The sequence below is a fragment of the Peromyscus leucopus genome, chromosome 17 (genome assembly GCF_004664715.2).
Source record: "Peromyscus leucopus breed LL Stock chromosome 17, UCI_PerLeu_2.1, whole genome shotgun sequence".
NCBI classification, from domain to species: Eukaryota; Metazoa; Chordata; class Mammalia; order Rodentia; family Cricetidae; genus Peromyscus; species Peromyscus leucopus.
Genome location: NC_051077.1, coordinates 8,562,948 through 8,578,581, shown reverse-complemented (window position 1 = coordinate 8,578,581; position 15,634 = coordinate 8,562,948). Strand labels below are relative to the sequence as shown.

The 15,634-nt window shown below is 44.4% G+C and overlaps 2 protein-coding genes across 2 annotated transcripts in view; one reads left to right on the top strand and one right to left on the bottom strand.

The window, feature by feature from the left end:
* Mcph1 (microcephalin 1) overlaps nucleotides 1-15,634 on the bottom strand; it is a 207,893-nt gene that overhangs the window by 78,772 nt on the left and 113,487 nt on the right.
* Nucleotides 1-15,634, top strand: part of Angpt2 (angiopoietin 2) — a 51,292-nt gene that overhangs the window by 17,314 nt on the left and 18,344 nt on the right. The window contains exons 2-3 of the mRNA XM_028882068.2: nucleotides 9,728-9,883; nucleotides 13,423-13,544. Coding sequence (XP_028737901.1) covers nucleotides 9,728-9,883; nucleotides 13,423-13,544 — 278 coding nt within the window. The remainder of the gene's footprint in view (nucleotides 1-9,727; nucleotides 9,884-13,422; nucleotides 13,545-15,634) is intronic.

Below are 15,634 nucleotides of genomic sequence, written 5' to 3'. Positions count from 1 at the left end.
CCCTCAAACAGAAATCTGACCAACTCCCTCTGAACAGGAGTCAGAAGCAACAGCAGCCCTAAGCTGGAATGCTGTTATGAGAAGCTCGGCACAGTATGTATTTTTGTGGTAGACACTTGCTTATTTTGGGTCAGGAGACATAATTAGACACTCGATGATTTGCCCGAAGTCATAATCACCATTTGCAGTTCTCAGCTGAGCCTCTTTTCTGTGGAATCAAACTACAGCCATCCACAGAACCCAGGGCATGTGGTCTGCAGGACACTTCTGATGGACTACATGCCACAGGCAGAAGTAGAACATGCTTGGGGGGTTTCTACAGCCTTACAAAGTGAACAGTGCTCCCAGTTTAACCACCAAAATGACACTGATGAGTACTTCATGTATTTCCTATCAAATTTCAGATCATATAAATATAAATTGTAATTAGAAGAAAAAGTTCCGCCATTGCATGCTTTGTTGCATACTTGAGTGAGTGATGAGTACTGCCACACCTTCCCTGCACTGCTGCTTCATCTTCATATAGCCCAGGCTTGTCTTAATTTGCTACATAGATGAGCATGACTGTATTACTGACTCCATCCTGAGGGCTGAGATAAAAAGCATGTACCACCATGCCTGTGTTCAATGCAGTGCTGAGGACCAAGCCAGGGCTTCATGAATGGTGGGCAATCACTCTGCCAACTGAGCTATATTTGCAGACCCTGAAGTATTTTTTCTTTGAAAATTAAGTATCTATACATATCCAGGTATGGTTGGCTCTTGCCTACAATCTCAGACTTCGAAGGTAGATTGAGGAAAGAACATCATGAGTTCAAGGATAGGCTTTCAAAATTCGATATGGAGTTCCAGGTCAGCCTGGGTTTCATGAGACTCTGACTCAAAATAAAACAAAAAACCTGCTAATCAGATTTAAGACGAGTTTGTTAAAAATGTTTAAAGATATATTTTAACTTTAAAAACTAATGTGTAAAGCAAGGCCTTGTGAAATAGTTTATATTTGTAATGTGAGTTATAAAAAGACTGGTCACTTTTAGCTTCAGCGAGTTGCAGGCCCATGTGCAGTCCTGTGAAATATGTGCACACAAGGGACTACAAGTATGAAAATAAATATGAAAAAACCATAGCCTATAACACTTGGAAGAGTGGGAACGGAACCAGAGGTTAAAGGAGAGATAATCTAATCAAACAGAAGAGGATGATTTTCGCCCTAACTAGGTCAGAAAAGCAAAGTCTAGTTGTAATGAAATCATTAAATTAGAAAAGCTGTGGACAACAAAATGAAGGGCATGCTGTGGTCTGAGATGTCCTGGCCAGATGTTACACTACAGTGTCTCTCCAGGTTTGCACCTCTACACATCAATGAAGATGGGACACATACACATATGCCACCACCCCACCCCCACCCCCAAAGATGGAGCTAGGCTTTCTAACCTGGGGCAAAGCATATAGAAGGATGCTCAGAAAAGAGAAGGAAAGCTATCCAGGAGAAAGGCATCATCCACACCGAGGAAGTGCCTTCTAAGCCAAGCACTTCAGGATAGGGGCAATGCTACAGTGTCATGGGTAAAGATTGGCAGGTGCACAGGGCCACAGGTAAAGGATGTTAGGTGCACAGTGCCATAAGTAGTGGATGGCAGGTGCACATCTTCACAGGTAAAGGACAGCAGGTGAACACCACCATAGGTAAAGGGCAGCAGGTGCACCATAGGGCAGCAGGTGCACATCACCATAGGTAAAGGGCAGCAGGTTCACACTGTTATAGGTAAAGAATGACAGGTGCACACTGTTATAGGTAAAGAGGGCAGGTGCACATCATCATAGGTAAAGAGGGCAGGTGCACATCATAGGAAAGAGGCAGGTGCACATCATCATAGGTAAAGAGGGCAGGTGCACATCATCATAGGTAAAGAGGGCAGGTGCACATCGTCATAGGTAAAGAGGGCAGGTGCACATCGTCATAGGTAAAGAGGAGTGCAACATCATAGGTAAAGAGGCAGGTACACATCATATAAAGAGCAGTACATCATCATAGTAAAAGAGGTGACATCGTCATAGGTAAAGAGGGCAGGTGCACATCGTCATAGGTAAAGAGGGCAGGTGCACATCATCATAGGTAAAGAGGGCAGGTGCATTACTGAGTCTTCATGCAAGCTAACCCTATCTACTTTTTAGCAGCTCGAACTTCTCTCCCCTGAAAGCTTTTGCATCTTCAAATTGCTACTACAAAGAGGAAATAAAGAAGCAGAGGGCTTGGCTGGCATCTGTCCACAGTGGCGGCACACAGCAGGGTACACTGTGAGATTTCTTAAGCCACACTTTAGCCCTGCACTCCCAGGCTCACCTCACCTTAAGTAGGATGAATGAGCTAACTTCCCTAGCAGATGTATGGCAGAAGCCTGTGGAATCTCCTGGATGCAACTTATTTGCTGAGGTTAAAAGGAATGTCTTCTTCATATTTTGGCTGTTCCCGCTTAGGCGAGGTCATGCCTGCTGTCCTCTTGTAGGACTTCAGCTGGCATTTCCGGTCTGCATGCTCACCCTCTCCGACGGGTCATTTTCAGATTTGCTGTTGCTCTCCCACACAGCCACCACACAAATTGCTGGCTTGGAGCTTATAATCAAAGGCCACATTTGTCACAGCTCAAAACCCCACCCTACCCAGACACTCTGTCAGCTTGCAGATTCTGGTCTGGGGGACACTGGAAGAACCATTTAAGGTTTCTGAGCCTCAATTTCCCCTTATTAAAGAACTCCAATAGAGGCATCCTGACATCATAGGGCACACTTTGGGTGACCACTTTCAACCTTTGGGGCCATTCCTATAGACTGGCCTCGATATGGACACTCCTCGAGACCCCTGGCTGACTCTACTTGGTGAGAACACAGTGGGAGGAGCCTTTGGATTACAGCCCAAGGCATGGGTGTCGACAGGGCCACCAGTGCTCACTGAAGGATGGTTCTCAGGGTTCCCCAGGTCTTCTGGGGATCTCACCAGTCACCAGTGTGGTGGCCAAGAGAACCCTCATGTTTGAACTGGCTGTCCCTCCTAGCTGCCTTCCTCAACCGTCCTCCATGGCCACCCTCTGGGACTACTTCCTAAATAAACTTCCTGTATGCCTGCCTGGGTCTCAGGCTCCGATCCTGGGGAAACCCAAGCTAAGAATGTGAGAATCCACTGAGGTTACAGAAATAAGATATAAAAAGCATTCTGCAGCAGAGTGTTGTACTGGTCTGCCCGGCATATGGACATCTGGACTTGGGAGCTCTGCTACGTTTTATTCCTTATGTACAGGTCTCTGTAAGGTGGAATGAGACTGTGTTCTAACAGGTACTGGATAAATATGTGCACCCCAAGATCTCTCTAGATGACACTTTTATAAAGTATAATATCTTATGCTAAATAAAATGTCCACGCTACTCTACAAAGTTCCATTAAACCTGCATACATTCAGAGTGAAAGCTTCTGAGGGAAAAAGCCAGCTTTTGAAGCAACGACAGTGGGGTAGACACAGCAGCAAAGGGGTATGGGCATATGTAAAGGCTCCCAACAAACAAAAAAAAAAAAAAAAACCAGTAGACACAGCAGCAAAGGGGTATGGGCATATGTAAAGGCTCCCCAACAACACGGGAAAGATCACGGTCATAGGAAGATAAGAACAAACCAGGTGTGACTGGACAGTGTGGGACACAGGAACACATGGCCTCAATTGAGATGTATCATCTCAGGAGTGGGGACAAGGCTGCCCGCCACGGCCTGCCATTCCCACCGACGGCTTCTTGATGACAGGGGTCACCAAGACGTCATTTTGTCTCTTCATGCTGATGAAGGCGGCAAGAGGTTAGCTTCTCTGGACCTTGCATCAGATAACAGAAAGTCACAACACGGATTAACTGATGAGAAAAAAAATCGAGTGTTCGAGTGTTCTTGGAAGACCTTACACAGGCTGTGATCCCGTGGCCACAGCAAATGGAACCAGGACTGCTGTTTAAAAAAAAGTCCTATGAGCCAACCACCCAGGAGCTAGGGCCAGAGGCCTGGCTTCTCTCTACCTCTGCATTAGGTGGGCTATTTGCTCTGATGTGCGTGTCCCTAGGTCATATAATGCAAGATAGTGTCTACAAGCATGGTAATCAAGGAGACACTTGCTTCCTTGCTCTGGGGGCATCAGAACATGACCTATAACCCGTGGTGACATGTCTTTGTCTACGGGCCTCCCACGGGTATCCTAGGAAGACAAGGGTTTCTCCGAAGCATGGGCCTCCTGCTCATCCTCGCCTGCAGAGAACACAGATGCTTAGGCAGCAGAAGCCAAGAGACTTGAAAACCAAAACCAACAAAGCAGTGCTACAAGGAGGGGGAGGGCCCAGGCATCGCCACTTTTCTGTCTGGAGACCTCAAAAGATGCCTCAGAGTTCCCCCATGACAGAGGCTAGAGAACATTAGGTCAGAAGCCATCCCCACACAGCATCCCTGGGCTTAATAATCTTGCATCCGAAATTCCAAACTAATTATAAGAGCAAATGTTTGGGATGTTGTTTCTAAGGGTGTATATGGAAATGGTTACAGACATTTAGTATCCAAAATGAACATGAACATCACTTCCAGTGGTAGATTTAAAAATAAATTAAACAGCACTTTAAAAAAAAAAAATCAGAATGCAACCTTGCTTCAAGAGCACAGGAGGTGAGGGGCTCAAGGGACAGGTACTGGGAGGTACTGAGCAGCCTTACTATGCAGGGGAGATCGGGGTCCCCTCTTGGGGATTTTAGTCTTGTTAATGTAAGAATTTAAGCATGGGCTCAAATGGAAGCTTAAAGGTAATTATATTAGAGTGGAAAAGAAAAACACCCCAGGGCAGGCAAGCTATAAATGTCAGCAGCTACCCGGAAGAGTTGAGAATGGAGGAGCAAAGGAAAAAAAGCTGCACCATTGAAGCTGGAATGGAGGTCAGGCACATGGTGGACAAAGAGCCGCATGGCAGCCAGGGGAGCTGTAAAGAGTAAGGAGCCCAGAGTGTAAGAGACAGAGAGACAGAGAGACAGAGAGAGAGAGAGAGACAGACAGACAGACAGACAGACAGACAGAAGCAGCATGGCATGGCTACACTTTGTCAGAGACTGAGTGGGGCTGGGAATTCTGGGACAGAAAAACACAGTACTCATTAAAGGGCTGATCATTCCTCCCATCTCTTTAGAACGGCCTAAGGGGAGCCTGCCTTCCTAGCCTGGTCTAACTGCAATGGTTGGTCACCACCCAGGCCAGGGATCCCAGTCTCTTGAGCAGAGGAGTTATTCTCTTAATGCGCCTTTACTGCTACTCTAATATTTGCGAACAGGCACAGCAGCAAGGTCACAGGCTCCCAAAGCTTGAGACTGCTCTGCTTTGGGTCTGGTTTGCACATGTCTCCCAATGGTTTGTGTGGCGGAAGCTTTGTCCCCTGTGTCACAGTTTTGGGAAATGATGGGACCCGTCATTTGGGAATCTAGCCACGGGTCACTGGTGGTGGTGGGGGTGGGGCACTGCACTAGGCAGGGACTAAAGCAGTTCTCCTGGGACCCTGGTTAGGTTTCCTAGAGTGTTGTTATGAAAGAGCAAGACGGTCCCCTCCTGGCCTTTCTGGTTTCTGTCTCACTATCTGACCTTCCCCTTTCCCACGAGCTCCTGCTGTGATAACCTGTGCCTTCATGTTGCCAGGGAAGCTGTCCATCATGCTCTCTAGGCTTTGAGTTTCCCAAACTGTGAGCTAATTGGGCCCATGTCCTTGCACATGCTAGGCAAGACTCTGCTCCTGACGCACTCCATTGAACATAATTATACCTCTTTCCTTTTTCAGAGTACCCAGCAACAAAAGCCAGACTAATATAGAGGTCAAGGAGATTAGAGGATGCCAATCCTCAGCATCACAAAGCACAAGAATGGAGATTCATTTCCAGACAAAGTCAGAGAACAATGCGAGCCACAGAGGCATCCAATTTGTAGTTGTTTCCCTTACTCTGAAGGCAGGGTGGTGGGAGAGAAGGTAGGGACTGCCTTAGGGTCCAAAGGAGAAGGTGGGAGATGGGGATGGGGACACACAACCACGGAAGAAGGGCTCTTTGAGGTGAAAAGAAGGCAAGACCTAGGCATGGCAGGGCTCTGCAGTAATCTAAGAAGTTCAAGGCCAGGCCTGGCTCTAAGAGACCCGGTCACAGAACAAACAAGGGCCAAAGAAAAGACCCTCCTCCCCTTTCTCTGACTCATCTGTCAGAAGTTACAGCACTTTATTTACCGAGTGAGGTGACAGCCTGAAATGTGCCCAAGGAAACATCAATTTTTAATTTCCCAGAAAAACAGGGTTCCTCAAATAGATGGAAACTCACCAGTGAAAGGGGATGGGGCCACTCAGTTCTACCTAGCATCTACTAGAATCTTCAACTAGCATCAGCTGCTGCCAAGGGGTCAATGCCAGGCCGCTACACTGAAGACAATTCCTGCACAGTACATGCGTTTTTCTTTCTCCAGCAAAGTGCAAGATGACTTTTCTTTCAGTATAAAAAAATAAGGAAGCTAGTCAGAGAGATAGTTTAATGTACAATCAGTCTGCATGGCTGTCTCACAAATGGACTTACTTTTCCTGTCAAATCTAATTATTCAAATGGGTGAGGGGGTAATTAAACCTTAGAACATATTTGACATTATACACACATGTGTGCTTTAATGTATTTTATTATGACAGCTGAACTTTGATTTGCTGCCAGGTGTTAGGGATTGTATTAGGAGTACACCTAACATTGAGCAACAATGTTCTCCAACTACAGAATCAGGACAGGCTGTAGGGGTAGACCCAGAGATCCTCTGCATTCTGAGCACAGGAACATAAAGGCTCAGCATCCCAGAGGTGCTTTAGCCATTAGAAGTGAACATCCAAACACAGGGCGACCTCTCCCAGGTATACAGGGATCTTTCCAGAGACACCTATGCCTACAGACCACTGCATGATCACAGGAAGCTGATATCAAAGGTCCATGAGAAAGAAGCGTGAGTATATGAAACTATGCATGGAATAAGAACCATGCCCTCCATGGGGAGTCTCAATGAGGCTCCCAGAGCTGTCGTTGGTAATCGCCTCCAAGCATGGGTGCCGAGAAAGGCAGCACACGGGAAAACAGCTCTATTCACCCCCTGCTCCCTTCGGCTGACTTCTTACGCCAGAAAGGGCTTTGTTGAGCAGATTTCTGCTGCCAGGGATTAAATCAATAAGAAGCCCTGATCTGAAAGACATCCCATGTGGTGAATTAGAAAAGAATGAATTTACATATGTCCAAAGACAGGGCAGTTTCAAGGTTTATATGTCTCTGTGGACCAGCTGAGAGTTTCATGTCTAGAGTCAGTCTTAGGTTCTCTGAGATGTCATGATTTGTAGAAAGGCTACCGCATGAAGGAGACCTTCATTTGGAAATTGCTGTCTTCACATTATCATATGAACAACCATAGTCTTCCCATCTCAAAATCAGTACTAGTCTTTGGAGAGGAGAAACAGATTCTTTTGTCAGGACACTCTTGAGAGACATGACTGATGTTGACAATTTTTGATCAGGGCTTTCTTTTTTCTTTTCATGGTGCTGGGGATGGCACTTAGGGCCTTCTATATAATAAATAGCCAAGCACTTCACCACAAAACTAGACACCCTGCCCTAATTCTAGGTTTTCTTGTTGGCCAAAACGGCTGTGAATCTAGTGAGGTGGTCTGTTTGTAAGCACCATGAAACCCAGGATAGGAAGGTAGGCTCAAGCCAATTCTGAGCTCTATCTCTGCCCACTGTTAAAAGGCTGGGATGTATGTAGGGGCTCTGGGGATGAGTTAACACTGTGCTAGAAAGTGTTAACTCTCAGCTGGGCATTCTGAGCTCAGGAACACTAGAGAGTGACTGAGATGTGGCTGGCCAGCGGTTAACAGACATTAGCGGTTCCAGCAGGCCTTGCTGGGCCGCTCCTGAAGAGAAAGTGTCTTCTTTCTTAAGCAGCTCACGGCTTCTCAGAACTTTCAGTGTCTTGGTGTAAAATGGGTCACTCGATGTTACTGTTGGTGGGTCACTTTCCCCACCCTGCAAATTTCCATTACTGTCATAAAAAGGAACTGCGTTAAATTGTTTCATAAGCGCTCCACACAGTACAACCATGTACATGGCTTTGTCGCCCTCCCCCGTTTCTTCCCGAATTACTAACCTTTTAGAATTTTTGTCTTTAAGCTTAGAAAAAGATACAGTAATGAAATGAGGGAATTTTATTTCTGAATTATGCCTTTTTTTTTTTTTTTTTTTTTTTTTAAGGCTCCCAGGTCGAAGTTTAAATTGGAACTTGAGTTTAAATGTTCCATTTATAAACAGTCTTCTCCTGGCTCCTAACAGTTGCAACCACATTTGACCCAGCAGCTTGAAAAAGGGGAGGGAGGCGTTAGAGGGTTTATTTTCCCTCTCTGGTTACATGCTTCAGAGTGAGAAAAGGGAAGTCATGATCTTCATTTACACTAGGCTTGCAGACTGTTGTTTCTGAGCACAGATCTACATTAGAGGTTCAGGGCATCTTCCTAGTTCCAGACTCCTAGAATATATCGCCGTAAGCACTGTCTTTGCTGGGTGTGGAGAGGAGGTAAGCATGGAGGACCGTTGTGGACGACTTGCTGTGACCCAGGCTCACATGCAAAGTGCTGCCCATGCGTTCCTGTAAGAGGTGCATTCCAATTCATTGAAAGTAAAGCTGAGGGAGAAAGGAAGGTGCATTAAGAAGGATACTATACTATACTAAGAGCCTGGGATAGGCCTAGTGGAGGTCAGTAGAGACCAGCATGCGAGAGTAGACTAACTTGCTACACACAGCTATTGGAGTTTTACAGCATTTTACCTCCATGTCATAGCGGAGGCTTCATCTTCACACTTTCATAAATGACTGGAGAGCTTTAGGACATGTCACACTGTTGGGGTAGATCTGCTCAATGACCAAGGAAGGATGGTCAGTGAGAGTGACTGCTACCTACCCAGAAAGCTTGTGTGGAGGGTGGGAGACCGATGGACAGGCAGTACCAAGAGCAAACACAGAGTGGGAACACAGCATATAGTTAAGAGTGCAAATCCATGGACTGCACAGTACCCATCGGGAGACACAACGTGAGTCCCACCAACAAGGAAGCCCTGAACACTCACAGAGGAACACTACTCCTCCCATACCACTTTCTTACTCTTAAAGGCAGAAGTTAAGAATCATTGGTTAATGTTTTAGGAAGAGCTTTCATGACTGACCCTGTAAACCCAGTGACCCTCTGTAGACTTTCAAATTTAAAGGAAGGCAATGGAATCAGCTTTCATATTAAGTTTAATACAAAAACACTCTACTTTGTACAAAAAGAATAAAAATATTTTTTTGTCCTAGAGCTATAGTTTGGGCCAATTAACAACTCTCATCATCAGATTACCATTTTAAAGTTTTAAGCACCTAGTAACACACACACAATGACGTAGAAGCACAGCCTTATTTCTGAGGGGCTCAACTGACCCATTGGAAATGCTAGTTTACATACAAGGAAATCAGTATCCAAAGGCCAAGTGTGGAGCTAGAGCCTCTGGCTGCTGAGCCGTCTTACCACCCTAAATAAAGTGTCTTAGAAAAGAGGCAAATGACAAATACTTAGGAATCGGGCTTCTAGCCATTTGACTAATGACTGTCTGTCCATCACACGCTCCTTCCTAGCTGGAGAACTACATCCAGGACAACATGAAGAAGGAGATGGTGGAGATCCAACAGAATGTGGTGCAGAACCAGACGGCCGTGATGATAGAGATCGGAACCAGCCTGCTGAACCAGACCGCGGCCCAAACTCGGAAACTGACTGATGTGGAAGCCCAAGTAAGTGACAGACTGAACCCCTTGGGGCCGCAGCTAACAGACCACGTGCCTGCGGCTGGCTGTGCGGTGGAATGATGGGAAGCTATAGGCACTGGCTGTGGAGGAAGGTGGTGGCTTCAGAACTGACGAGGAGTTAAGGGACAGTTAGGACTTTGAGAAGCCAACGGATTTTCATTTTCACAACTGGGGCTAAATTTAATTTATTCTATCAGGGGCTCCCTAGCTCTATGAGTGTTATCCCCAGCTTAATATGCTAAGATAAATGTTCCTTCACTTTGCTGGCCTCTTCTAGATTTTAGATATTGTTTTTCATTTCCAAGTTCTGCTTTGTATATTTGAGAAATAGAAACTATGAAGCAGAGATCTGGGAACCTTGCTCTTAAATCTAACTCTGGAGTCAATAACTGTTGACGAAATTTGTGGAATGGATTCTTAGAGGATGTGCAGACAGAATAGTGGGTGGCAGCCTGCGGTGGCACAGACAGGGTATGATCTGGAGCCAAGAGCCCCAAGGGGGGGGGGTGAGTCTTATTAGGTGCTTGATTTTCTCCAAGTCTGCTTCCTGAGTCCTGATCCTACTTCTTGGAAGCTTCAGTATCATCATGCTCTGAGCTATACCAGTCCTCTATCAAAACAATAGAGGGTCCCCACTGTAAGCCACCCCAATATTCAGTACCCCACCTGCTGCTTTAACTAAGAGGACTAACTATTAGACTTAGCACAAGACAGCATGACTCACTAAGAAAACCACTAGCCCTTCATCCCCTGAGACACTCTTGGCATGATGACAAGAATCTCTCTAAAAACTATTTTCATAGCGAAAACAGTAGATCAAAAACTTCTATGAAAAGCAGAGGGAGGAATTCTTTGTTTATCATCTTTCAACAATATCAGGCATTTAGGAATAATATAAAGAAACACACATTTTCCACAGATCACAAGGCACTGAGATTTAATCCTGCTTGTTAATAAGTGTTAACATGACAAGATACAGTAGTTTAAAAAGAAATAATGTGTCTATCAATTCAATTGATAAAATAGCAATGATTAAATGACATTCTGAAGCTTTTGATATTAACTCTGGGAGGCAATCATGCACTTCCAAAACATCTCTTAATCCTAGTATAGTGTTTCTTGTTTTTTTTTTTTTTTTTTTTTTTTGTGATACAGCAATAAAATAATGTTAGGACACAGAACAACTATGCAAACCTTTGGGACATCCGGTGTAAGATCACAGGATTTAAAAAGTGCCACTATGAAGTTAGACATCCTATGACTGAAGCTAACAGGAAAGCAGACCAGGGATGGGGAGAAAACAGCTGCAAAGTCCAAATAAACACATCAACGCGGGCGAGCCCGAGGAAGGACATGGAGAGGCTGACTTAGGGTCTCGGTCTAGTTGACAGCAACTGTTAGTCACTTACGGATGGTGTGAAATAGGTTCCATAAAACATGAACATTTCTGGTTAGATGCACAATTCTTCTAGACGGTCAGAGTGAGGATATTAGACAACCGTACATAGCTGGAGGTCTGAGACCTTACAGTCATTCCCTGACTTGGACAACATAGCACCAGCTAACTCGGCACCTTGAGATCTGTTGAACTATACAACCCCCTTCAGAAAAGTGATGCAAAGGCCAGTGAGATGCCTCAGAGGGTAAAAGCGTTTGCCACACAAGCATGAAGACCCCAGTTTGATCCTCTGAACTCATGTAAAGAAAGCTGGATGTGGTGATGGCCATCCATAAGGTCAGTGTTCCTAAAGCATGATGGGAAGCAGAGAAAGAACTCCTTAGATGATTGGAGGTGGACTAGCCTGGAGCACATATCATAGCACAAGCAAGATGAGCCCTGCCTCAACAAGGCAGAAGGAGAGAACCAAATGGTGTCCTCTGACCACCACATGTGTGTCATGCATGTGCGTCCCTCCACACAGACACTACCTTCTCTCCCTCCTACACATACACACATAATTCCTGTATCAAGCAGGTTCTATTGGCATCGTTCTCTGCCTCTCTCCAAATCGGTCCTCATTCCATAATTCTCATGGATTAAAGAGGAGGGCAAACTGTCCCATTCTTTAACGAATAAACTGGGATTGAATGTCTGTAGAGAGCAAACAGAGGCCAAAGCTGTACTGACGGCATTGCAATCACAGTCCAGTCCTCTGCTCATTTCCAGAAGCATTCTGCTATGACCTCAGCCAGGCTTGACAAGGACCAGACATGCCCGGCACCTGCATGGTGAGACAGGCCAGGGCTATGCCGATGACAAGACCCCCACAAACAATGATTCTTTTTCAAGGTCCCTGGTTGCTGGGCAACGATTCAGACTTCCATTAACAGGTGATATCACATCCTGAGTGACACCACACAAGGATGTGAGTAGTCGATTCTTCCTGCTGGGAGGCAGCCAGGCACCAAAGAGCCCACACAATGGCCAATGTTGGCTTCCACTGGATATTGAGATTTCATTATTCCCTAATTGGCCAGAAAGACTTTTAAAATAGGAACAAGAAAAATAGAACAGAAGAAAGAAAAGGCTTAACAAGTGGGTATAAGCTAGGAGATGGCAGGCTAGCAATGAGCCTTCACTGTCAGAGAGGGAAGCATGTGACTTTGTCTTTTTGTGCCCTCACAGAAATTTTTGAGCAGAGGGCAATTATTTAAAGTAAAATATTATTTAGTTTGCATGGATGCATGCATGCATGGTGTGTGTGTGTGTGTGTGTGTGTGTGTGTGTGTGTGTGTGTAGGTCAAAGGACAATTTGCAGGAGTTCATTCTATCCTGGGGAGTGAACTTGGATCATCTGGCTTGGTGGCAAATGCCTTTCCTCGCTGAGCCATTTTGCGAGGCTGAGATAATTTTTTTACTCGTTTATAATTTTTGATCTATAAAATGGTTATTTAATATCACCACTTGTTATGTTATATAAAACAATGAAATATTACAGAAAGAGAAACATGATATATGATTTGATACTAGCTGTTTTCCAGGGCTGTTACACATTTACTATGTAAGGACTTAAAAGATATACAATTAGGCATGTCCTATGATACCAAAATCTTTATGGGCATAAAAAAAAATGTGCCAAGCTCAGGTAGGGGAGGAGCACTCCAGACTCTTCCCTTGTTGAGGAGCTACTGGCAGTTAATAGCTGCAGGGGAAGGAGAATCATTCTTCTTTCTTTTAAATGTGTGGGCACTGGGAGATCTCCCATGCTGCAGTAGCTGGCTCCCACACCCAAACTCATATGGCTAGTACTACTTGGACTTGGTTGGTTACTAAAATAACAGTTGGGTGGAGGCTGTGTTTGTGGGGAGAGTTGGAGGATAGAAACAGAGGCGTAGATATGACCATGTTTTATGGTGTAAGACAAAAAAAAAAAAAAAAAAAAAAAAAAAAAAACCCACCACATGTCAAAACAAGACAAGTTAATGAATAATATGCTTTCTGATCACTCTGATGATGGTCTCAAGAAAGGGCATATATTGTATTAATCAAGACAGGAGGCAGTAATTTTGTTTGTTATATGCAGGTATTAAACCAGACGACAAGACTCGAGTTGCAGCTTCTCCAACATTCTATTTCTACCAACAAGTTGGAAAAGCAGATTTTGGACCAGACCAGTGAAATAAACAAACTACAAGATAAGAACAGGTAATAACACTATAAAATACTTCAGATTCAGAACTGTACCCTTTCTAGATATACACTCTACCCAAGACTATAAGCATAGTGTCCCCAAATGATGGATTTCTGCCTGGAACTTATGTGGGTCAGAGGCTCTGAGAACAAGAGGCAAAGAGAATGCAGAGAAAATTTCTGAACTGACCCCAAACTTCTCTTCTCTTTAGTCCTGAATATTGTTTTTTCATTCTGGCCCTTTAAAGACTCTGGAAACAATATTCCAAATTGCCTCAACATTATGCAGTTTGATCCACACAAAATACTAGTGGGGTTGTGAAGTAATGAAGTAGCACTGTATGAAGACTTTAATATCAACTTCATCACACTTCTTGGCCTTTGGGGGATTCTCACTATGTAATCCTAGCTTGTCTGAAGCTTATCATGTAGACCAGGCTAGCCTTGGACTCAGAGATATGCCTGCCACTAGGACTGGGATTAAAGGCATGCACTGTCATGCCTGGTGGGGACACCTTGTTTCTTGCAAGATGAAGCACACTAAGGAAGCTGGAAGACAGCATCTGTTTCAGTGTGTAATACTTCCTTTTTAAACTTAAGCTGAGGGTCAGTGAGATGGCTCAGCAGGAAAAAGTGCTTGCCAGACAAACCTGACAACCTGAGTTCAATTTCCAGACCCACATAAAGGTGGAAGAGAGAGCCACCTCCACAGAACTGTCCGAGGACCTCCATATGCCACAGTGGCATGCATCCACTGCCTCCCCGCTTGCTCGCTTGCTCGCTCTCATGCACACACCAGTAAATAAGTTAATAAGCTTATGATGAAGTAAAAGGAAAACTTAATGTGCAATATATTTAAAAATCTCAATAGAATCTATACAAGTGCACATTGTTTTCATGTTTTTTTTTTTTTTCCTATTGGGGGGACACCAGGGAGTAGTTTTACAACGTATGTGGTGCTTACTTCCCTATTTTCAATCTGACATGGAGAATGGTCCTAATAGCATGTCTCACTCTTTATCGAGAGAAGGGGATGACCACAGGCTCACATCATCCTCAGTGTTAACCAAAAACTAAGCTGCCGTTCTTTTTTTGTTCTCTGTGTAACCAGGTTTACCCTAGCTTTTACTCATGAGCTTGAAAAGCAAATAGATTTTTTTCTTTCCCAGAACAGTTTTCTTTCCTATTTAAAATTTCCCTGCTGCACAGTAAGAAATGAGAGCTTGAGATGCTGAGACGTTACGTCTTAGTATCCCTTGGCAAGACTCCTGTGGATGCTGGTGAGAACTCTTGCTTGCTTTAAACACACCACCTCTCAGAAAGGTGGCATTGCTCAGTTTGTTGAACACACTCCCGTACTGATGACTGCTTCTTCCCAAGGCTTCATAATCAGGTCAATATGTCCACAATGCCACCCAGTGTCTTCTCTGTAAACTCCCCCATCATTCAGGATGCACAGGGGATTGGATCTATAATCCACTTTGGATCCCAAAATCCATCAATATGGAAGTCCCTTATATAAGATGGGACAGTTATTACCCCATTATCTTCATAATCCTCCTTTATGATTTAAACTGTCCTTATGTTGCTTACAGATAATACCTAGCATGATGTAACAACTGTGCTCACAATTATGCTATATTACCTAGTGAGTAATAACAAAAAGAGGGGGTGTACAAGTTTAGCAAGCATGTACCCTCCTCCCAAATAATTCCAATCCCAGAGTGGTTGACTCCACAGACTCAAAGTTTGTGGCTATGAAGGGATAACTGTATTTGCCATCAGTGTTTGCCTCTTTTCTAGACAAGTTCAACTCTTGTTCCTTATTTTACATCCACTGTTGGAATAAACTTCACACACAAACGCAGCTGCTCAGAGAGCTGCTTTGAAAGACTGAGAAACTTGCACTGTATTTTAAAATCCACTTCAGGATTTGGTGAGATTTCTTCATAAATCGAGACGCTTTACTATAGAGAACAGTGTTCCCAACCCCGATGCAGTAACCATGATGTAGCTTGCTGTGGTTTCTAATAATTCTTGCTTAAATAATCTCTTGCTCTCCACCCCTTGTTTAAGTCCTTCACCTTTCCCCCAGCTTAAGTGAC